General features: G+C 51.1%; 1 protein-coding gene across 3 annotated transcripts in view; it reads right to left on the reverse strand.

Annotated features, from left to right (window-relative positions):
* Nucleotides 1-25,228, reverse strand: part of LOC134968574 (transmembrane protein 9B-like) — a 58,320-nt gene that overhangs the window by 10,473 nt on the left and 22,619 nt on the right. For 2 of the 3 annotated variants that reach the window (XM_063944065.1, XM_063944064.1), the window contains exon 3: nt 2,221-2,312. The exons of the other annotated variant lie outside the window; for it this stretch is intronic. In XM_063944065.1, coding sequence (XP_063800135.1) covers nt 2,221-2,300 — 80 coding nt within the window. In that variant the 5' untranslated portion in view covers nt 2,301-2,312. The remainder of the gene's footprint in view (nt 1-2,220; nt 2,313-25,228) is intronic. 3 annotated transcript variants of the gene reach the window in all.

Genomic DNA, 25,228 nt, shown 5'->3' on the forward strand with positions numbered 1-25,228 from the left:
GATTACGAAGAAAGCGGCCGCAAGAAGATTGACTAATTAAAGAGTTCCTGCGTGTCACCAGACCGTTGGCGGCCGTTTTCGGGGAGTGGTGGAGAAAACGCAGGCGTGTCCAGAAGAACGGAGGGCGGATGTCTGACGTCAAAGCCGGGACCTGCATCGCTGAGATCGTCGCACAGGGTAAGTATGTCCAGGGCTGGTCTTCTTTTACACAAAACTTTTTTAGCTGAGCAGAGCTGCACAAGCGATCGCAGCCCTGCTAAGCTAAAATACGCTCCCCCATAGGCGTGGACTAGTTGATCGCACCAGTGGCAAAAAGTTGCTGGCTGCGATCAACTCTGAATGACCACCACAGTGCAGTGACAACACGTTACTGAAACAGCACAATAAGCCCAGACAGCCCTGAATGGAGTGACACAGAGAGGATTGGGATCAGCACACAATACCTCAGCCCAGAGCAGCGCTGCCGCTCCGCTAGGTATATTTATATGTTGGCTATTAGCACAGCGGTGTAACCGCTGTATATATGCTCCCCCCTTTCTACCAGACCCCTTGGTACCAGAATAATGGGTGGTTCAGTGGCGTCTGAGGAGGAGCAGACTCAGCGTACAGCCTGTAGTCAGCAGCAGCAGGAAATGGCGCCTTTCAGCTTCTGGTCCCTAAAAGATTATACTGGCATTATATATCATATTGTGTAAAAGGAGAGAATAGAATCCCCCTTTTACTCTGCACCAGTGTGAGTCCCCAGCGTGCACCGCAGCTCGTGGCTAGGTGACCGCCGCGCCCTAATGCCGCCATTGTTACCAGGGACCCACTAACCGGGACCACGGTGTAGTACTCACCGCACGGTGTGGTACTCACTCACCGTTAGGGGTAGCGGCATACTGCTGGCGTGTGCGCACACCCTGGGGCATGAGAAACAGCGCCTCAGGAGCTCAGTGTCCTGTCAGCGGGAATACGAACTATTAACTCTCTATTAAGTGGGTTCGGTCTCCCCCTAAGTCCCACAACACAGGCAGACTGGTTGCCAACCAGTGCTGCCTGAAAATAACAAACTAACAAAGTCTGAAGAAAACTCTCTGGAGCTCGAGAGAATGCACCTGGCTCCTTGGGCACATTTTTCTAAACTGAGTCTGCTAGGAGTGGCATAGAGGGGAGGAGCCAGCACACACTAATGATTTCTTAAAGTGACAGGCTCCAATGGACCCGATCTATACCCCATGGTACTAATTTCACCCCAGTATCCACTAGGACGTTAGAGAAAATAACAACAACAAAATATCCCCTAGATATATATATTTTGAAATAAAATATGTTAATATATCATTAAAAATACTTTTAAAACTTTTAACTTGTAATTTTTCACACGAAGTCAGTATTTCCTCAACAAAGTTTTGTTTCATGCTGGTAAATCTATCGCTAGGAGGTGTGTGAGCTCCAACACTGGGAGTCATTCCGAGCTGATCGCTAGCAACCGTTGTTCGCTGTGTAGCGATCAGTTAAAAAAACTGCAAATCTGCGCATGCTTTGTGGTTTTGCACATGTTCTAGCGACAATTCCATTCGCACAGCCGAACGCAAGGAGATTGACAGGAAGTGGGAGTTTCTGGGTGGCAACTGACCGTTTTCTGGGAGTGTTTGGAAAAACGCAGGCGTGGCCAGGCGTTTGCTGGGCGGGTATCTGACGTCAATTCCGGGACCTTCATCGCAGCAATCATCGCACAGAATAAGTAACTACAGGGCTGGTCTTGTTCTGCACAAAATGTGTTTGCAGCCGCTCTGCTGCACAGGCGATCGCACTCCTGCAAAGCGAGAATACACTCCCCGTGGGCGGCGACTATGCGTTTGCACGGCTGCTAAAAGTAGCTAGCGAGCGATCAACTCGGAATGAGGGCCACTGTGTGAATGTATAGATTCCATATAATACAGGACTATAATAACATATCGTGTATCCCAATAAATACTTCAGTGACTGACAAACTCGTATGAACTCGTCTACCGTTATTTATAGGTTATTACTTGCAAAACACGTTTATATGTGTACCAGTCTTGTCTATAAAAGGTCGCGCTTGGGGTTGTGTGTCCTATAATTTATGGCATTCAGTAATAAAGCCATCTTGAAGAAATAAAAAAAATAAAGTACTACAATGGCGTAATATCTGAAAGTACAGAGGGAAGACACAAACCTCCAGACATTTACTGTCCATACGCCTGAGACACTCACCAGTCTTCCTGCGTTGCGATTCTGACATATAGGGACTCGAGAACATGTTTATAGGGGGGGCAGAGACAGTTACATCGCATGTCCCCAGAAAACTGAAAAACACATTGAATCACAAATTATAAAAAGGTAAAATAGAGGGAAAGCTATTGAGTAGCAGAGGTTACACCTGATTGGTCATCAGTATAATGGGAATTTCTGAGCAGTCATTATATACAGTGCATGCCTTTCATATTATTCAGGACAGTGACCATTATAACGACCTCAATTATTCTTGGTGCAGTGGCCACTCCGGGTGTCCTGGTGTTGCTGTATCAGGGCGTCACAAGTTCTGATAACTGGGAGGTGACTGGGTACTCTGTGTTGGGTGGAATGCTCCTGTAAAAAATGTATTCTCTAAATTCATCACTGGTCACTGTATATATGGGGAGGGGGCTCAGTGCTGGTCACTGTATATATGGGGAGGGGGCTCAGTGCTGGTCACTGTGTATATGGAGAGGGGGCTCAGTGCTGTCACTGTACATATGGGGAGGGGGATCACTGATGTCACTGTATATATGGGGAGGGGGCTCAGTGCTGTCACTGTATATATGGAGAGGGGGCTCAGTGCTGGTCACTGTATATATGGGGAGGGGGCTCAGTGCTGGTCACTGTATATATGGGGATGGGGCTCAGTGCTGGTCACTGTATATATGGGGAGGGGGCTCAGTGCTGGTCACTGTATATATGGGGAGGGGGCTCAGTGCTGGTCACTGTATATATGGAGAGGGGGCTCAGTGCTGTCACTGTATATATGGGGAGGGCGCTCAGTGCTGTCACTGTATATATGGAGAGGGAGGGCGCTCAGTGCTGTCACTGTGTATATGGGGAGGGGGCTCAGTGCTGTCACTGTATATATGGGGAGGGGGCTCAGTGCTGTCACTGTATATATGGGGAGGGGGCTCAGTGCTGTCACTGTATATATGGGGAGGGGGCTCAGTGCTGTCACTGTATATATGGAGAGGGGGCTCAGTGCTGGTCACTGTATATATGGAGAGGGGGCTCAGTGCTGTCACTGTATATATGGGGAGGGGGCTCAGTGCTGTCACTGTATATATGGAGAGGGGGCTCAGTGCTGTCACTGTATATATGGAGAGGGGGCTCAGTGCTGTCACTGTATATATGGAGAGGGGGCTCAGTGCTGTCACTGTATATATGGAGAGGGGGCTCAGTGCTGTCACTGTATATATGAGGAGGGGGATCAGTGCTGTCACTGTATATATGGAGAGGGGGCTCAGTGCTGTCACTGTATATATGGAGAGGGGGCTCAGTGCTGTCACTGTATATATGGGGAGGGGGCTCAGTGCTGTCACTGTATATATGGGGAGGGGGCTCAGTGCTGTCACTGTATATATGGAGAGGGGGCTCAGTGCTGTCACTGTATATATGGGAGGGGGCTCAGTGCTGTCACTGTATATATGGGGAGGGGGCTCAGTGCTGTCACTGTATATATGGAGAGGGGGCTCAGTGCTGTCACTGTATATATGGGAGGGGGCTCAGTGCTGTCACTGTATATATGGGGAGGGGGCTCAGTACTGTCACTGTATATATGGAGAGGGGGCTCAGTGCTGTCACTGTATATATGGAGAGGGGGCTCAGTGCTGTCACTGTATATATGGGGAGGGGGCTCAGTGCTGTCACTGTATATATGGAGAGGGCGCTCAGTGCTGTCACTGTACATATGGGGAGGGGGATCAGTGCTGTCACTGTATATATGGAGAGGGGGCTCAGTGCTGTCACTGTATATATGAGGAGGGGGCTCAGTGCTGTCACTGTATATATGGGGAGGGGGCTCAGTGCTGTCACTGTATATATGGAGAGGGGGCTCAGTGCTGTCACTGTATATATGGAGAGGGGGCTCAGTGCTGTCACTGTATATATGGAGAGGGGGCTCAGTGCTGTCACTGTATATATGGAGAGGGGGCTCAGTGCTGTCACTGTATATATGGGGAGGGGGCTCAGTACTGTCACTGTATATATGGAGAGGGGGCTCAGTGCTGTCACTGTATATATGGGGAGGGGGCTCAGTGCTGTCACTGTATATATGGGGAGGGGGCTCAGTGCTGTCACTGTATATATGGAGAGGGGGCTCAGTGCTGTCACTGTATATATGGGGAGGGGGCTCAGTGCTGTCACTGTATATATGGAGAGGGCGCTCAGTGCTGTCACTGTACATATGGGGAGGGGGATCAGTGCTGTCACTGTATATATGGAGAGGGGGCTCAGTGCTGTCACTGTATATATGAGGAGGGGGCTCAGTGCTGTCACTGTATATATGGGGAGGGGGCTCAGTGCTGTCACTGTATATATGGAGAGGGGGCTCAGTGCTGTCACTGTATATATGGAGAGGGGGCTCAGTGCTGTCACTGTATATATGGAGAGGGGGCTCAGTGCTGTCACTGTATATATGGAGAGGGGGCTCAGTGCTGTCACTGTATATATGGGGAGGGGGCTCAGTACTGTCACTGTATATATGGAGAGGGGGCTCAGTGCTGTCACTGTATATATGGGGAGGGGGCTCAGTGCTGTCACTGTATATATGGGGAGGGGGCTCAGTGCTGTCACTGTATATATAGGGAGGGGATCAGTGCTGTCACTGTATATATGGAGAGGGGGCTCAGTGCTGTCACTGTATATATGAGGAGGGGGCTCAGTGCTGTCACTGTATATATGGGGAGGGGGCTCAGTGCTGTCACTGTATATATGGAGAGGGGGCTCAGTGCTGTCACTGTATATATGGAGAGGGGGCTCAGTGCTGTCACTGTATATATGGAGAGGGGGCTCAGTACTGTCACTGTATATATGGGGAGGGGGCTCAGTGCTGTCACTGTATATATGGAGAGGGGGCTCAGTGCTGTCACTGTATATATGGAGAGGGGGCTCAGTGCTGTCACTGTATATATGGGGAGGGGGCTCAGTACTGTCACTGTATATATGGAGAGGGGGCTCAGTGCTGTCACTGTATATATGGGGAGGGGGCTCAGTGCTGTCACTGTATATATGGAGAGGGGGCTCAGTGCTGTCACTGTATATATGGAGAGGGGGCTCAGTGCTGTCACTGTATATATGGAGAGGGGGCTCAGTGCTGTCACTGTATATATGGAGAGGGGGCTCAGTGCTGTCACTGTATATATGGAGAGAGGGCTCAGTGCTGTCACTGTATATATGGAGAGGGGGCTCAGTGCTGTCACTGTATATATGGAGAGGGGGCTCAGTACTGGTCACTGTATATATGGGGAGGGGGCTCAGTACTGTCACTGTATATATGGAGAGGGGGCTCAGTGCTGTCACTGTATATATGGAGAGGGGGCTCAGTGCTGTCACTGTATATATGGAGAGGGGGCTCAGTGCTGTCACTGTATATATGGGGAGGGGGCTCAGTGCTGTCACTGTATATATGGGGATGGGGGTCAGTGCTGTCACTGTATATATGGAGAGGGGGCTCAGTGCTGGTCACTGTATATATGGAGAGGGGGCTCAGTGCTGTCACTGTATATATGGAGAGGGGGCTCAGTGCTGTCACTGTATATATGGAGAGGGGGATCAGTGCTGTCACTGTATATATGGAGAGGGGGCTCAGTGCTGTCACTGTATATATGGAGAGGGGGCTCAGTGCTGTCACTGTATATATGGAGAGGGGGCTCAGTGCTGTCACTGTATATATGGAGAGGGGGCTCAGTGCTGTCACTGTATATATGGAGAGGGGGCTCAGTGCTGTCACTGTATATATGGGGATGGGGGTCAGTGCTGTCACTGTATATATGGAGAGGGGGCTCAGTGCTGTCACTGTATATATGGGGAGGGGGCTCAGTGCTGTCACTGTATATATGGAGAGGGGGCTCAGTGCTGTCACTGTATATATGGGGAGGGGGCTCAGTGCTGTCACTGTATATATGGAGAGGGGGCACAGTACTGTCACTGTATATATGGAGAGGGGACTCAGTGCTGTCACTGTATATATGGGGAGGGGGCTCAGTGCTGTCACTGTATATATGGAGAGGGCGCTCAGTGCTGTCACTGTATATATGGAGAGGGCGCTCAGTGCTGTCACTGTATATATGGAGAGGGGGCTCAGTGCTGTCACTGTATATATGGGGATGGGGCTCAGTGCTGTCACTGTCTATATGGAGAGGGGGCACAGTGCTGTCACTGTATATATGGAGAGGGGGCTCAGTGCTGTCACTGTATATATGGGGAGGGGACTCAGTGCTGGTCACTGTATATATGGGGATGGGGCTCAGTGCTGTCACTGTATATATGAGGAGGGGGCTCAGTGCTGTCACTGTATATATGGAGAGGGGGCTCAGTGCTGTCACTGTATATATGGGGAGGGGGCTCAGTGCTGTCACTGTATATATGGGGAGGGGGCTCAGTGCTGTCACTGTATATATGGGGAGGGGGCTCAGTGCTGTCACTGTATATATGGGGAGGGGGCTCAGTGCTGTCACTGTATATATGGAGAGGGGGATCAGTGCTGTCACTGTATATATGGGGATGGGGCTCAGTGCTGTCACTGTCTATATGGAGAGGGGGCTCAGTGCTGTCACTGTATATATGGGGAGGGGACTCAGTGCTGGTCACTGTATATATGGGGAGGGGGCTCAGTGCTGTCACTGTATATATGGAGAGGGGGCTCAGTGCTGTCACTGTATATATGGGGAGGGGGCTCAGTGCTGTCACTGTATATATGGGGAGGGGGCTCAGTGATGTCACTGTATATATGGAGAGGGGACTCAGTGCTGTCACTGTATATATGGAGAGGGCGCTCAGTGCTGTCACTGTATATATGGAGAGGGGGCTCAGTGCTGTCACTGTATATATGGGGAGGGGGCTCAGTGCTGTCACTGTATATATGGAGAGGGCGCTCAGTGCTGTCACTGTATATATGGAGAGGGGGCTCAGTGCTGTCACTGTATATATGGAGAGGGGGCTCAGTGCTGTCACTGTATATATGGGGAGGGGGCTCAGTGCTGTCACTGTATATATGGGGAGGGGACTCAGTGCTGGTCACTGTATATATGGGGAGGGGGCTCAGTGCTGTCACTGTATATATGAGGAGGGGGCTCAGTGCTGTCACTGTATATATGGAGAGGGGGCTCAGTGCTGGTCACTGTATATATGGGGAGGGGGCTCAGTGATGTCACTGTATATATGGAGAGGGGACTCAGTGCTGTCACTGTATATATGGAGAGGGCGCTCAGTGCTGTCACTGTATATATGGAGAGGGGGCTCAGTGCTGTCACTGTATATATGGGGAGGGGGCTCAGTGCTGTCACTGTATATATGGAGAGGGCGCTCAGTGCTGTCACTGTATATATGGAGAGGGGGCTCAGTGCTGTCACTGTATATATGGGGAGGGGGCTCAGTGCTGTCACTGTATATATAGGGAGGGGCTCAGTGATGTCACTGTATATATGGAGAGGGGGCTCAGTGCTGTCACTGTATATATGAGGAGGGGGCTCAGTGCTGTCACTGTATATATGGGGAGGGGGCTCAGTGCTGTCACTGTATATATGGAGAGGGGGCTCAGTACTGTCACTGTATATATAGGGAGGGGCTCAGTGATGTCACTGTATATATGGGGAGGGGGCTCAGTACTGGTCACTGTATATATGGAGAGGGGGCTCAGTGCTGTCACTGTATATATGGAGAGGGGGCTCAGTGCTGTCACTGTATATATGGGGAGGGGGCTCAGTGCTGTCACTGTATATATGGAGAGGGGGATCAGTGCTGTCACTGTATATATGGAGAGGGGGCTCAGTGCTGTCACTGTATATATGGGGAGGGGGCTCAGTGCTGTCACTGTATATATGGGGATGGGGCTCAGTGCTGTCACTGTATATATGGGGAGGGGGCTCAGTACTGTCACTGTATATATGGAGAGGGGGCTCAGTACTGTCACTGTATATATGGGGAGGGGGCTCAGTGATGTCACTGTATATATGGGGAGGGGGCTCAGTGCTGTCACTGTATATATGGGGAGGGGGCTCAGTGCTGTCACTGTATATATGGGGAGGGGGCTCAGTACTGTCACTGTATATATGGAGAGGGGGCTCAGTGCTGTCACTGTATATATGGAGAGGGGGCTCAGTGCTGTCACTGTATATATGGAGAGGGGGCTCAGTGATGTCACTGTATATATGGAGAGGGGGCTCAGTGCTGTCACTGTATATATGGGGAGGGGGCTCAGTGCTGTCACTGTATATATGGGGAGGGGGCTCAGTGCTGTCACTGTATATATGGGGAGGGGGCTCAGTGCTGTCACTGTATATATGGGGAGGGGGCTCAGTGCTGTCACTGTATATATGGGGATGGGGCTCAGTGCTGTCACTGTATATATGGGGAGGGGGCTCAGTACTGTCACTGTATATATGGAGAGGGGGCTCAGTGCTGTCACTGTATATATGGGGAGGGGGCTCAGTGCTGTCACTGTATATATGGAGAGGGGGCTCAGTGCTGGTCACTGTATATATGGAGAGGGGGCTCAGTGCTGTCACTGTATATATGGAGAGGGGGCTCAGTGCTGTCACTGTATATATGAGGAGGGGGCTCAGTGCTGTCACTGTATATATGGAGAGGGGGCTCAGTGCTGGTCACTGTATATATGGAGAGGGGGCTCAGTGCTGTCACTGTATATATGGAGAGGGGGCTCAGTGCTGTCACTGTATATATGGAGAGGGGGCTCAGTGCTGTCACTGTATATATGGAGAGGGGGATCAGTGCTGTCACTGTATATATGAGGAGGGGGCTCAGTGCTGTCACTGTATATATGGAGAGGGGGCTCAGTACTGGTCACTGTATATATGGGGAGGGGGCTCAGTACTGTCACTGTATATATGGAGAGGGGGCTCAGTGCTGTCACTGTATATATGGGGAGGGGGCTCAGTGCTGTCACTGTATATATGGAGAGGGGGCTCAGTGCTGGTCACTGTATATATGGAGAGGGGGCTCAGTGCTGTCACTGTATATATGGAGAGGGGGCTCAGTGCTGTCACTGTATATATGGAGAGGGGGCTCAGTGCTGTCACTGTATATATGGAGAGGGGCTCAGTGCTGTCACTGTATATATGGAGAGGGGGCTCAGTGCTGTCACTGTCTATATGGAGAGGGGGCTCAGTGCTGTCACTGTATATATGGGGATGGGGGTCAGTGCTGTCACTGTATATATGGAGAGGGGGCTCAGTGCTGTCACTGTATATATGGAGAGGGGGCTCAGTGCTGTCACTGTATATATGGGAGGGGGCTCAGTGCTGTCACTGTATATATGGAGAGGGGGCTCAGTGCTGTCACTGTATATATGGAGAGGGGGCTCAGTGCTGTCACTGTATATATGGAGAGGGCGCTCAGTGCTGTCACTGTATATATAGGGAGGGGGCTCAGTGCTGTCACTGTATATATGGGGAGGGGGCTCAGTACTGTCACTGTATATATGGAGAGGGGGCTCAGTGCTGTCACTGTATATATGGAGAGGGGGCTCAGTGCTGTCACTGTATATATGGGGAGGGGGCTCAGTGCTGTCACTGTATATATGGAGAGGGCGCTCAGTGCTGTCACTGTATATATGGGGAGGGGGCTCAGTGCTGTCACTGTATATATGGAGAGGGGACTCAGTGCTGTCACTGTATATATGGGGAGGGGGCTCAGTGCTGTCACTGTATATATGGAGAGGGGGCTCAGTGCTGTCACTGTATATATGGGGATGGGGGTCAGTGCTGTCACTGTATATATGGAGAGGGGGCTCAGTGCTGTCACTGTATATATGGGGAGGGGGCTCAGTGCTGTCACTGTATATATGGGGAGGGGGCTCAGTGCTGGTCACTGTATATATGGAGAGGGGGCTCAGTGCTGTCACTGTATATATGGAGAGGGGGCTCAGTGCTGTCACTGTATATATGGGGAGGGGGCTCAGTGCTGTCACTGTATATATGGAGAGGGGGCTCAGTGCTGTCACTGTATATATGGGGAGGGGGCTCAGTGCTGGTCACTGTATATATGGAGAGGGGGCTCAGTGCTGTCACTGTATATATGGAGAGGGCGCTCAGTGCTGTCACTGTATATATAGGGAGGGGGCTCAGTGCTGTCACTGTATATATGGGGAGGGGGCTCAGTGCTGTCACTGTATATATGGGGAGGGGGCTCAGTACTGTCACTGTATATATGGAGAGGGCGCTCAGTGCTGTCACTGTATATATGGGGAGGGGGCTCAGTGCTGTCACTGTATATATGGGGAGGGGGCTCAGTACTGTCACTGTATATATGGGGAGGGGGCACAGTACTGTCACTGTATATATGGAGAGGGGGCTCAGTGCTGTCACTGTATATATGGGGAGGGGGCTCAGTGCTGTCACTGTATATATGGAGAGGGCGCTCAGTGCTGTCACTGTATATATGGAGAGGGCGCTCAGTGCTGTCACTGTATATATGGAGAGGGGGCTCAGTGCTGTCACTGTATATATGGGGATGGGGCTCAGTGCTGTCACTGTCTATATGGAGAGGGGGCTCAGTGCTGTCACTGTATATATGGGGAGGGGACTCAGTGCTGGTCACTGTATATATGGGGATGCGGCTCAGTGCTGTCACTGTATATATGAGGAGGGGGCTCAGTGCTGTCACTGTATATATGGAGAGGGGGCTCAGTGCTGTCACTGTATATATGGGGATGGGGCTCAGTGCTGTCACTGTCTATATGGAGAGGGGGCTCAGTGCTGTCACTGTATATATGGGGAGGGGACTCAGTGCTGGTCACTGTATATATGGGGAGGGGGCTCAGTGCTGTCACTGTATATATGGAGAGGGGGCTCAGTGCTGTCACTGTATATATGGGGAGGGGGCTCAGTGCTGTCACTGTATATATGGGGAGGGGGCTCAGTGATGTCACTGTATATATGGAGAGGGGACTCAGTGCTGTCACTGTATATATGGAGAGGGCGCTCAGTGCTGTCACTGTATATATGGAGAGGGGGCTCAGTGCTGTCACTGTATATATGGGGAGGGGGCTCAGTGCTGTCACTGTATATATGGAGAGGGCGCTCAGTGCTGTCACTGTATATATGGAGAGGGGGCTCAGTGCTGTCACTGTATATATGGAGAGGGGGTTCAGTGCTGTCACTGTATATATGGGGAGGGGGCTCAGTGCTGTCACTGTATATATGGGGAGGGGACTCAGTGCTGGTCACTGTATATATGGGGAGGGGGCTCAGTGCTGTCACTGTATATATGAGGAGGGGGCTCAGTGCTGTCACTGTATATATGGAGAGGGGGCTCAGTGCTGGTCACTGTATATATGGGGAGGGGGCTCAGTGATGTCACTGTATATATGGAGAGGGGACTCAGTGCTGTCACTGTATATATGGAGAGGGGGCTCAGTGCTGTCACTGTATATATGGAGAGGGGGCTCAGTGCTGTCACTGTATATATGGGGAGGGGGCTCAGTGCTGTCACTGTATATATGGAGAGGGCGCTCAGTGCTGTCACTGTATATATGGAGAGGGGACTCAGTGCTGTCACTGTATATATGGAGAGGGCGCTCAGTGCTGTCACTGTATATATGGAGAGGGGGCTCAGTGCTGTCACTGTATATATGGGGAGGGGGCTCAGTGCTGTCACTGTATATATGGAGAGGGCGCTCAGTGCTGTCACTGTATATATGGAGAGGGGGCTCAGTGATGTCACTGTATATATGGAGAGGGGGCTCAGTGCTGTCACTGTATATATGGGGAGGGGGCTCAGTGCTGTCACTGTATATATGGGGAGGGGGCTCAGTGCTGTCACTGTATATATGGAGAGGGGGCTCAGTACTGTCACTGTATATATGAGGAGGGGGCTCAGTGCTGTCACTGTATATATGGAGAGGGGGCTCAGTGCTGTCACTGTATATATGAGGAGGGGGCTCAGTGCTGTCACTGTATATATGGGGAGGGGGCTCAGTGCTGTCACTGTATATATGGAGAGGGGGCTCAGTACTGTCACTGTATATATAGGGAGGGGCTCAGTGATGTCACTGTATATATGGGGAGGGGGCTCAGTACTGGTCACTGTATATATGGAGAGGGGGCTCAGTGCTGTCACTGTATATATGGAGAGGGGGCTCAGTGCTGTCACTGTATATATGGAGAGGGGGCTCAGTGATGTCACTGTATATATGGGGAGGGGGCTCAGTGCTGTCACTGTATATATGGAGAGGGGGATCAGTGCTGTCACTGTATATATGGAGAGGGGGCTCAGTGCTGTCACTGTATATATGGGGAGGGGGCTCAGTGCTGTCACTGTATATATGGGGATGGGGCTCAGTGCTGTCACTGTATATATGGGGAGGGGGCTCAGTACTGTCACTGTATATATGGGGAGGGGGCTCAGTGCTGTCACTGTATATATAGGGAGGTGGCTCAGTGCTGTCACTGTATATATGGAGAGGGGGCTCAGTACTGTCACTGTATATATGGGGAGGGGGCTCAGTGATGTCACTGTATATATGGGGAGGGGGCTCAGTGCTGTCACTGTATATATGGGGAGGGGGCTCAGTGCTGTCACTGTATATATGGGGAGGGGGCTCAGTACTGTCACTGTATATATGGAGAGGGGGCTCAGTGCTGTCACTGTATATATGGAGAGGGGGCTCAGTGCTGTCACTGTATATATGGGGATGGGGGTCAGTGCTGTCACTGTATATATGGGGATGGGGCTCAGTGCTGTCACTGTATATATGGAGAGGGGACTCAGTGCTGTCACTGTATATATGGGGAGGGGGCTCAGTGCTGTCACTGTATATATGGAGAGGGGGCTCAGTGCTGTCACTGTATATATGGAGAGGGGGCTCAGTACTGTCACTGTATATATGGAGAGGGGGCTCAGTACTGTCACTGTATATATGAGGAGGGGGCTCAGTGCTGTCACTGTATATATGGAGAGGGGGCTCAGTGCTGTCACTGTATATATGGAGAGGGGGCTCAGTACTGTCACTGTATATATGGAGAGGGGGCTCAGTACTGTCACTGTATATATGAGGAGGGGGCTCAGTGCTGTCACTGTATATATAGGGAGGGGCTCAGTGATGTCACTGTATATATGGGGAGGGGGCTCAGTGCTGGTCACTGTATATATGGAGAGGGGGCTCAGTGATGTCACTGTATATATGGGGAGGGGACTCAGTGCTGTCACTGTATATATGGAGAGGGGGCTCAGTGCTGTCACTGTATATATGGGGAGGGGGCTCAGTGCTGTCACTGTATATATGGAGAGGGGGCTCAGTGCTGGTCACTGTATATATGAGGAGGGGGCTCAGTGCTGTCACTGTATATATAGGGAGGGGCTCAGTGATGTCACTGTATATATGAGGAGGGGGCTCAGTGCTGTCACTGTATATATAGGGAGGGGCTCAGTGATGTCACTGTATATATGGAGAGGGGGCTCAGTGCTGTCACTGTATATATGGGGAGGGGGCTCAGTGCTGTTCACTGTGTATATGGGGAGGGGGCTCAGTGCTGTCACTGTATATATGGAGAGGGGGCTCAGTGCTGTCACTGTATATATGGAGAGGGGGCTCAGTGCTGTCACTGTATATATGGAGAGGGCGCTCAGTGCTGTCACTGTATATATGAGGAGGGGGCTCAGTGCTGTCACTGTATATATGGAGAGGGGGCTCAGTGCTGTCACTGTATATATGGGGAGGGGGCTCAGTACTGTCACTGTATATATGGAGAGGGGGCTCAGTGCTGTCACTGTATATATGCGGAAGGGGCTCAGTGCTGTCACTGTATATATGGAGAGGGGGCTCAGTGCTGGTCACTGTATATATGGGGAGGGAGGGGGCTCAGTGCTGTCACTGTATATATTGAGAGGGGGCTCAGTACTGTCACTGTATATATGGGGAGGGGGCTCAGTGCTGGTCACTGTATATATGGGGAGGGGGCTCAGTGCTGTCACTGTATATATGGAGAGGGAGGGGGCTCAGTGCTGTCACTGTATATATAGGGAGGGGCTCAGTGATGTCACTGTATATATGGAGAGGGGGCTCAGTGCTGTCACTGTATATATGGAGAGGGGGCTCAGTGCTGTCACTGTATATATTGAGAGGGGGCTCAGTACTGTCACTGTATATATGGGGAGGGGGCTCAGTGCTGTCACTGTATATATGGGGAGGGGGCTCAGTGCTGTCACTGTATATATGGGGAGGGGGCTCAGTGCTGTCACTGTATATATGGAGAGGGGGCTCAGTACTGTCACTGTATATATGGGGAGGGGGCTCAGTGCTGTCACTGTATATATGGAGAGGGGGCTCAGTGCTGTCACTGTATATATTGAGAGGGGGCTCAGTGCTGTCACTGTATATATGGGGAGGGGGCTCAGTGCTGTCACTGTATATATGGGGAGGGGGCTCAGTGATGTCACTGTATATATGGAGAGGGGGCTCAGTGCTGTCACTGTATATATGGAGAGGGGGCTCAGTGCTGTCACTGTATATATGGAGAGGGGGCTCAGTGCTGTCACTGTATATATGGAGAGGGGGCTCAGTGATGTCACTGTATATATGGAGAGGGGGCTCAGTGCTGTCACTGTATATATGGGGAGGGGGCTCAGTGCTGTCACTGTATATATGGGGAGGGGGCTCAGTGCTGTCACTGTATATATGAGGAGGGGGATCAGTGCTGTCACTGTATATATGGGGAGGGGGCTCAGTGCTGGTCACTGTATATATGGAGAGGGGGCTCAGTGCTGTCACTGTATATATGGGGAGGGGGCTCAGTGCTGTCACTGTATATATGGAGAGGGGGCTCAGTACTGGTCACTGTATATATGGGGAGGGGGCTCAGTGCTGTCACTGTATATATGGAGAGGGGGCTCAGTGCTGTCACTGTATATATGGAGAGGGGGATCAGTGCTGTCACTGTATATATGGGGAGGGGGCTCAGTGCTGTCACTGTATATATGGAGAGGGGGCACAGTGCTGGTCACTGTATATATGAGGAGGGGGATCAGTGCTGTCACTGTATATATGGAGAGGGGGCTCAGTGCTGTCACTGTATATATGAGGAGGGGGATCAGTGCTGTCACTGTATATATGGAGAGGGGGCTCAGTGCTGTCACTGTATATATGGGGAGGGGGCTCAGTGCTGTCACTGTATATATGGAGAGGGGGCTCAGTGCTGTCACTGTATATATGGAGAGGGGGCTCAGTACTGGTCACTGTATATATGGGGAGGGGGCTCAGTGCTGTCACTGTATATATGGAGAGGGGGCTCAGTGCTGTCACTGTATATATGGAGAGGGGGCTCAGTGCTGTCACTGTATATATGGAGAGGGGGCTCAGTGCTGTCACTGTATATATGGGGAGGGGGCTCAGTGCTGTCACTGTATATATGGAGAGGGGGCACAGTGCTGGTCACTGTATATATGAGGAGGGGGATCAGTGCTGTCACTGTATATATGGAGAGGGGGCTCAGTGCTGTCACTGTATATATGAGGAGGGGGATCAGTGCTGTCACTGTATATATGGAGAGGGGGCTCAGTGCTGTCACTGTATATATGGGGAGGGGGCTCAGTGCTGTCACTGTATATATGGAGAGGGGGCTCAGTGCTGTCACTGTATATATGGAGAGGGGGCTCAGTGCTGTCACTGTATATATGGAGAGGGGGCTCAGTACTGGTCACTGTATATATGGGGAGGGGGCTCAGTGCTGTCACTGTATATATGGGGAGGGGGCTCAGTGCTGTCACTGTATATATGGAGAGGGGGCTCAGTGCTGTCACTGTATATATGGAGAGGGGGCTCAGTGCTGTCACTGTATATATGGAGAGGGGGCTCAGTGCTGTCACTGTATATATGGAGAGGGGGCTCAGTACTGGTCACTGTATATATGGGGAGGGGGCTCAGTGCTGGTCACTGTATATATGGGGAGGGGGCTCAGTGCTGTCACTGTATATATGGAGAGGGGGCTCAGTGCTGTCACTGTATATATGGGGAGGGGGCTCAGTGCTGGTCACTGTATATATGGGGAGGGGGCTCAGTGCTGTCACTGTCTATATGGAGAGGGGGCTCAGTGCTGTCACTGTATATATGGAGAGGGAGCTCAGTGCTGGTCACTGTATATATGGGGAGGGGGCTCAGTGCTGTCACTGTATATATGGAGAGGGGGATCAGTGCTGTCACTGTATATATGGGGAGGGGGCACAGTGCTGTCACTGTATATATGGGGAGGGGGCTCAGTGCTGTCACTGTATATATGGGGAGGGGGCTCAGTGCTGTCACTGTATATATGGAGAGGGGGCTCAGTGCTGTCACTGTATATATGGAGAGGGGGATCAGTGCTGTCACTGTATATATGGAGAGGGGGCTCAGTGCTGTCACTGTATATATGAGGAGGGGGCTCAGTGCTGTCACTGTATATATAGGGAGGGGCTCAGTGATGTCACTGTATATATGGGGAGGGGGCTCAGTGCTGGTCACTGTATATATGGAGAGGGGGCTCAGTGCTGGTCACTGTATATATGGGGAGGGGGCTCAGTGCTGTCACTGTATATATAGGGAGGGGCTCAGTGATGTCACTGTATATATGGAGATGGGGCTCAGTGCTGTCACTGTATATATGGGGAGGGGGCTCAGTGCTGTCACTGTATATATGGAGAGGGGGCTCAGTGCTGTCACTGTATATATGAGGAGGGGGATCAGTGCTGTCACTGTATATATGGGGAGGGGGCTCAGTGCTGTCACTGTATATATGAGGAGGGGGCTCAGTGCTGTCACTGTATATATGAGGAGGGGGATCAGTGCTGTCACTGTATATATGGGGATGGGGCTCAGTGCTGTCACTGTATATATGGGGAGGGGGCTCAGTGCTGTCACTGTATATATGAGGAGGGGGATCAGTGCTGTCACTGTATATATGGAGAGGGGGCTCAGTACTGTCACTGTATATATGGAGAGGGGGCTCAGTGCTGTCACTGTATATATGGAGATGGGGCTCAGTGCTGTCACTGTATATATGGAGAGGGGGCTCAGTACTGTCACTGTATATATGGAGAGGGGGCTCAGTGCTGTCACTGTATATATGGAGATGGGGCTCAGTGCTGTCACTGTATATATGGGAAGGGGGCTCAGTACTGTCACTGTATATATGGAGAGGGGGCTCAGTGCTGTCACTGTATATATGGGGAAGGGGCTCAGTGCTGTCACTGTATATATGGGGATGGGGGTCAGTGCTGTCACTGTATATATGGAGAGGGGGCTCAGTGCTGGTCACTGTATATATGGGGAGGGAGCACAGTACTGTCACTGTATATATGGAGAGGGGGCACAGTGCTGTCACTGTATATATGGGGAGGGGGATTAGTGCTGTCACTGTACATATGGGGAGGGGGCTCAGTGCTGTCACTGTATATATGGAGAGGGGGCACAGTGCTGTCACTGTACATATGGGGAGGGGGCTCAGTGCTGTCACTGTATATATGGGGAGGGGGATCAGTGCTGTCACTGTATATATGGGGAGGGAGGGGGCTCAGTGCTGTCACTGTATATATGGGGATGGGGGTCAGTGCTGTCACTGTATATATGGGGAGGGGGCTCAGTGCTGTCACTGTATATATGGAGAGGGGGCTCAGTGCTGTCACTGTATATATGGAGAGGGGGCTCAGTGCTGGTCACTGTATATATGGGGAGGGAGCACAGTACTGTCACTGTATATATGGAGAGGGGGCTCAGTGCTGTCACTGTATATATAGGGAGGGGGCTCAGTGCTGTCACTGTATATATGGAGAGGGGGCTCAGTGCTGTCACTGTATATATGGAGAGAGGGCTCAGTGCTGTCACTGTATATATGGAGAGGGGGCTCAGTGCTGTCACTGTATATATGGAGAGGGGGATCAGTGCTGTCACTGTATATATGGGGAGGGGGATCAGTACTGTCACTGTACATATGGGGAGGGGGCTCAGTGCTGTCACTGTATATATGGAGAGGGGGATCAGTGCTGTCACTGTATATATGGGGAGGGAGGGGGCTCAGTGCTGTCACTGTATATATGGGGAAGTGGCTCAGTGCTGTCACTGTATATATAGGGAGGGGGCTCAGTGCTGTCACTGTATATATGGGGAGGGGGCTCAGTGCTGTCACTGTATATATGGGGAAGTGGCTCAGTGCTGTCACTGTATATATGGAGAGGGGGCTCAGTGCTGTCACTGTATATATGGAGAGGGGGCTCAGTGCTGTCACTGTATATATGGAGAGGGGGCTCAGTGCTGTCACTGTCTATATGGGGAGGGGGCTCAGTGCTGTCACTGTATATATGGAGAGGGGGCTCAGTGCTGTCACTGTATATATGGGGAGGGGGCTCAGTGCTGTCACTGTATATATGGGGAGGGGGCTCAGTGCTGTCACTGTCTATATGGAGAGGGGGCTCAGTGCTGTCACTGTATATATGGGGAGGGGGCTCAGTGCTGTCACTGTATATATGGAGAGGGAGGGGGCTCAGTGCTGTCACTGTATATATGGAGAGGGGGCTCAGTGCTGGTCACTGTATATATGGAGAGGGGGCTCAGTGCTGTCACTGTATATATGGAGAGGGGGCTCAGTGCTGTCACTGTATATATGGGGATGGGGGTCAGTGCTGTCACTGTATATATGGAGAGGGGGCTCAGTGCTGTCACTGTATATATGGGGAGGGGGCTCAGTGCTGTCACTGTCTATATGGAGAGGGGGCTCAGTGCTGTCACTGTCTATATGGAGAGGGGGCTCAGTGCTGTCACTGTATATATGAGGAGGGGGCTCAGTGCTGTCACTGTATATATGGGGAGGGGGATCAGTGCTGTCACTGTATATATGGAGAGGGGGCTCAGTGCTGTCACTGTATATATGGGGATGGGGGTCAGTGCTGTCACTGTATATATGGAGAGGGGGCTCAGTGCTGTCACTGTATATATGGAGAGGGGGCTCAGTGCTGGTCACTGTATATATGGAGAGGGGGCTCAGTGCTGTCACTGTATATATGGAGAGGGGGCTCAGTGCTGTCACTGTATATATGGAGAGGGGGCTCAGTGCTGTCACTGTCTATATGGAGAGGGGGCTCAGTGCTGTCACTGTATATATGGGGAGGGGGCTCAGTGCTGGTCACTGTATATATGAGGAGGGGGCTCAGTGCTGTCACTGTATATATGGGGATGGGGGTCAGTGCTGTCACTGTATATATGGGGATGGGGCTCAGTGCTGTCACTGTCTATATGGAGAGGGGGCTCAGTGCTGTCACTGTATATATGGAGAGGGGGATCAGTGCTGTCACTGTATATATGGAGAGGGGGCTCAGTGATGTCACTGTATATATGGGGAGGGGGCTCAGTGCTGTCACTGTATATATAGGGAGGGGGCTCAGTGCTGTCACTGTATATATGGAGAGGGGGCTCAGTGCTGTCACTGTATATATGGAGAGGGGGCTCAGTGCTGTCACTGTATATATGGGGAGGGGGCTCAGTGCTGTCACTGTATATATGGGGAGGGGGCTCAGTGCTGGTCACTGTATATATGAGGAGGGGGCTCAGTGCTGTCACTGTATATATGGGGAGGGGGCTCAGTGCTGTCACTGTATATATGGGGAGGGGGCTCAGTGCTGTCACTGTATATATGGAGAGGGGGCTCAGTGCTGTCACTGTATATATGGGGATGGGGGTCAGTGCTGTCACTGTATATATGGAGAGGGGGCTCAGTGCTGTCACTGTCTATATGGAGAGGGGGCTCAGTGCTGTCACTGTATATATGGAGAGGGGGCTCAGTGCTGTCACTGTATATATGGAGAGGGGGCTCAGTGCTGTCACTGTCTATATGGAGAGGGGGCTCAGTGCTGTCACTGTATATATGGGGAGGGGGCTCAGTGCTGGTCACTGTATATATGAGGAGGGGGCTCAGTGCTGTCACTGTATATATGGGGATGGGGGTCAGTGCTGTCACTGTATATATGGAGAGGGGGCTCAGTGCTGTCACTGTATATATGGGGATGGGGGTCAGTGCTGTCACTGTATATATGGGGATGGGGCTCAGTGCTGTCACTGTCTATATGGAGAGGGGGCTCAGTGCTGTCACTGTATATATGGGGAGGGGGCTCAGTGCTGTCACTGTCTATATGGGGAGGGGGCTCAGTGATGTCACTGTATATATGGAGAGGGGACTCAGTGCTGTCACTGTATATATGGAGAGGGCGCTCAGTGCTGTCACTGTCTATATGGGGAGGGGGCTCAGTGCTGTCACTGTCTATATGGGGAGGGGGCTCAGTGCTGTCACTGTATATATGGGGAGGGGGCTCAGTGCTGTCACTGTATATATGGGGAGGGGGCTCAGTGCTGTCACTGTATATATGGGGATGGGGCTCAGTGCTGTCACTGTCTATATGGAGAGGGGGCTCAGTGCTGTCACTGTATATATGGGGAGGGGGCTCAGTGCTGTCACTGTATATATGGGGAGGGGGCTCAGTGCTGTCACTGTATATATGGGGATGGGGCTCAGTGCTGTCACTGTATATATAGGGAGGGGGCTCACCTCGTACTCCAAGGCCAGCACTGATGAGAGCATCAGGTAAATCACCACCGCGTATCCCGAGACCCCCAAACCCCGGAGCGCGGCCATTATAACACAATCCCCGGGTAACACCGACCGACCAGCTTCATGCGCCCCTCCTTTCCCGGGTACCGGACAGTACGCTCGTAAATTCTGCTACAGGGAGTGACCACGGCTGCCCCCTGCCGGCCGCGCTGCGATCCTGCAGGACTGGTACATAGCAGTGCGGGGCCTGTGCAGTCTCTGTACATACAACACCGCTGCCCGGATTACCGGCACTGGCCGCTATTAACACTCACTAACAAAACAATTTCATTTGCAACTATTAGACATAAAAAAAATATATGGAGATATGGCAAAGGTACTGTGCCCTCTGATGGATCCCTCACCCCTGGGCCCGGTAGTTGTGGGGTCAGTAGCCCTTCCACTGCAGCGCCCCTGTATTCTAAAGCATACTTATTTTTTTATATATATTTTGTCTTTTTTCATCTGTAAGACCCTGTACAATGGGCAGGAAACCATCCTTTGATGGGTCAATGATGTAATAATTGTATCACTCTCCCTTGGGTCTGCTGTATAGGGCTATATGGAAGTATCCATCTTTTCTTGTATAGCAACTGTTATGTGTCCCATATAGGCCGGAAAGTGACAGGAGAGCGGGGACGATATTCAAAAGTTGTTTTTTACGCTGATCACACCCATACGCGTCGGGTTTAGCTGCGTCAAAAAGGCTAAACCCGACCAAAGTGCTGGACGTAACGTGAAAAGTGCCGTTTGGACCGGCCGCGCTGGTACTTTTTGACTCCAAACAACTGGACGGTGGTGTTTTGCCTACACAAGGGCTGATGATACGGAACCAAAACCCAAGAGCGCCCATAACATCAGAGATTCCAGGGTCCGCCATTTGTCTGTTGCCGTGTGCCAGTGTGGAGCTTTTGGGGCTCATTCCGACCCGTTCGCTCGCTGTGTTTTCATGCAGCAGAGCGAACGGGTCCCTGCTGCTCATGCGCTGGCGCCATTGTGCGCCTGCGCATGCAGAATGGCCGATGGCCGTAGCAGGACAGCGATCGCCTCTGCCTGATTGACAGGCAGTGGCGATCGATGGGCAGGGGGGGGCGAAACGGCTGCGTTTGGCCGCCGTTTCATAGGCGCGGTCCGGCCAACGCAGGCGTGGCCGGACTGAACGGGGGGCGGGCCGCAGCAGCTGCGTGACATCATACACAGCCACTAAAGCTGCGCTGGCCAGGAGTTACTCCTGAAGTGCAAAGGCATCGCCGCTGTGCGATGCCTTTGCACTTCTGCAGGGGGCCGGACTGACATGTGGGGCGGACTATCCCCGTGCTGGGCGTCCACCCGCATGTCAGGAAAGTTGATCATAGCTGTACAAAATTTTGCACAGCTACGATCAACTCGGAATGACCCCCTTTGGCAGATGCTTTTATTCTACTGTTTATTGTAAGTGCAAACCTGTGCTAAAGTTTCATCTTTTAAAGGATTAACTGCACTTTGTCTATCTATCTCTATGAGTGTGATACCCGTTACCGACAGACGGGTAGCCGGCAGTCACATGACCGACCGCGGCATCCTGACTTTTAGAATGCCGACGAGATGGTTTCTATTAAACTCACACTTAGTAAATATACCCCTCAGTGTTTAGTAAGAAAACTGTTTGTTCAGTTAGAGTTTTGTTCATTCCCCGGGTAGCGGAATCTGCACTTATTTCCCACCATTATCTATTAATAAAAACCCTCACAGATGGTGGAGGATGCGGGCACAAACATAAAGCGTGAGCAGCTTAACGAAGCCGACTTGAATGTTTCTATTGTCCTATGGTAATAGAAAACAGTTTCTCTACAGATGTATGCTCACCTGCGCCTGGGCCTATGCTGGCCAAACAATAGGACATTAATCACCTAGTAGCGCAGGCTAGTAACGAAGCCCTACAGGAATAGCAGGGGATGAAGACATTGGTTGAAGAATCACTCATTTACGTGAACAGTGGAATCAGCCCCTTATTAAGAAAGCTGACTCCTTCCTGTTTCCTGCCCCGGTTACCCTGGAAACGGTCCGTCTTGTGTGTTTGTTGTTCAGTTCTTTAGAACAAGTGTCATTAACGCTTGTTCTCTAGTAAATGAATTAGGCCTCATTTTTCTTTTGCTGCCGCTGCACTAAGGACACCGGTAACTATGTCTGTCACAGAGCGGCTATAACCAGATCAGAAGCATTATCTTCCAGTACAATACATCACGCACGTTCCTCTTAGCCGTAGGAGCCTCATCCATTCAGCGGCTCAGCTTCCCAGCCCCAATATGGAGTTACTGTCACCGTGGAAGGATGAGTGCTCCCTGTTCCAGGCGTCTGACGCCCTGCGCGTTATTGCAGATCCTTTATAGTAAATGAAGCCGACGTGACAATGACGACACAAGACTAATTGTACAGAGGTGCAAAATGCACCGAACACACTTTATTCTCAGCCGGGATTTCACACATCGCTCAGTCACCACTGGCTTCTGCTATTGATTTCATGGCCGCTTAGTGCCAATGGGGGGTACAACCATCGTGGCCTAGTTGTACAGCATTACCATGGCGACCAGACAGAAAACGCTTCTTGCTCTCTGCCTCATTACACGGACAGAAGTGTCAGAGACGGGATAAGGATATGTTTTTCAAGGGAAGGTACCAATCGAAGCTCCCAGGAAATGGGCTCCGATAATAAGAGTCCAGCAAGACGTGATCACATATACCTTACTGTGCATCCGTGGCTATCCTGCTGCACATGCTCAGTCGAGATCTCCAGCCCACAGGAAAAAGGGTATGGTCCATTTGGTTGACAAAAAAAAACAGGTCGCCTCAAAAGTTCAACTTGCACAAGGTAGACATGACAAAAAGGTCGACACAAGCAAAAGGTCGACGTGAAAATGGTCGACATGTGAAACGGTCACCATGAGTTTTTTTAAAGTTTTTAGGGGGTCAATTTTTAACTTGTAGCACATGGACCCCCAATTAGTGGATCTCGTCCCCTCGCTTGGCTCACGTGCGCTCGCAGTGCTTTGGGTAAGGTGCCTTACTGTTCCCAATCGTAGTACCTGTGGTTGACAATTGAGAAAACCTTACGTCGATCATATGCTGTGTCGACCACTGCCATGTCAACCTATTGCTCATGACATAATTCTGCCTTTACACATGCGGAACCAGCAGTTTCCATATATTTGATGGGCAGAATTGCTTGATAAATAGACCAATTAGAGTTACACGCTTCATAATTTTGGTATTTTTTTATATTCCCTTGACCTATAAACCGGAGTGAGAACTGGAATGAGGATTTGTCAGCTCTGATAATATTACACATATATACTATCAGGGAAGGTGGCCACACTGTCCTGAGTCAGACAATGGTTTAGGACCCCATAGGTGGCCAATTAAGCATGAAAAAATGCAATAATTGTAACTTGGCGCTACTGGGCAATTAATAGGGCCAGCCATGGGATGTTTGGCACCTCCTGCCCATGGTCCGTGTGTGTGAGTGACCTGTCCATTGTGCTTACTGCGTTGCGCCAGCTCCGAAGACAAGCATCTTGTTAATTGTTACGCAAGAATACATGTTCCATAGAGGAGCGCAGGGGGAGTCTGGACCAGGGACGGATCTAGACTTTTCTTTAGGGGGGACAGTTTACTGTTTAGTCTTGACTCCTCCCTCTATAGCCCTAACCCCTCCCATCTGCAATCCTAACTCCTCCTCTCTCAATTCTGACTGAACTTTTTGAGTGAGACTGAGATAGAGCTTTGTGATTGTTCTATGTACTAGTGACTGTGCTATGGGGCAGAGCCGGCCATAGGCATAGGCAAACTAGGCAATTGCCTAGGGCAGGCTTTTTCAACCAGTGTTCCGTGGCACACTAGTGTGCCGCGAGCAGTTGCAAGGTGTGCCGCGGAGCCAGAGCAGCTTCCTGCACCTTCAGAGTGAACTGTTGGCCCGGGCTCTTCTTAGAGGATCATTTATGCTCTGGCTGTGACCTGTGCCGTGTTGACGCGGCAGTGTGATATCATAGGTCACGGCCGCCGCATCTCACCACCCAGCCAGCCCACCTGCCTGCATACACTTCTTTCAGTTCCCGCGTGCATCCACAGCTTTCCTTGCCCACCCACATCCACACCTGCCTGACCACCCACTGCTCAGTATTCGCAGCAATCCACTATGAACAACCCCCGCCACTGAGGGACAGGGAGGAGGACAGCTGCCCGGTAGGGGCTAATATTTTTTATGTTATTTCTCCTGTGGGGAGCAGTAGGATTTATGGGGGGAACAGTGTGAATGAATCATGTGGGGAGCAATAGGATTTATGTGGGGAGAAATGTGATTGATTTATGTGTGAGCAACATGATTTATGTGGGGAGCAATGTGATTGTTTTTCTATGTAGGCCGATGTATGTGTGGATTTTTT

This window comes from Pseudophryne corroboree, chromosome 11 (genome assembly GCF_028390025.1).
Source record: "Pseudophryne corroboree isolate aPseCor3 chromosome 11, aPseCor3.hap2, whole genome shotgun sequence".
In the NCBI taxonomy this organism is placed as follows: Eukaryota; Metazoa; Chordata; class Amphibia; order Anura; family Myobatrachidae; genus Pseudophryne; species Pseudophryne corroboree.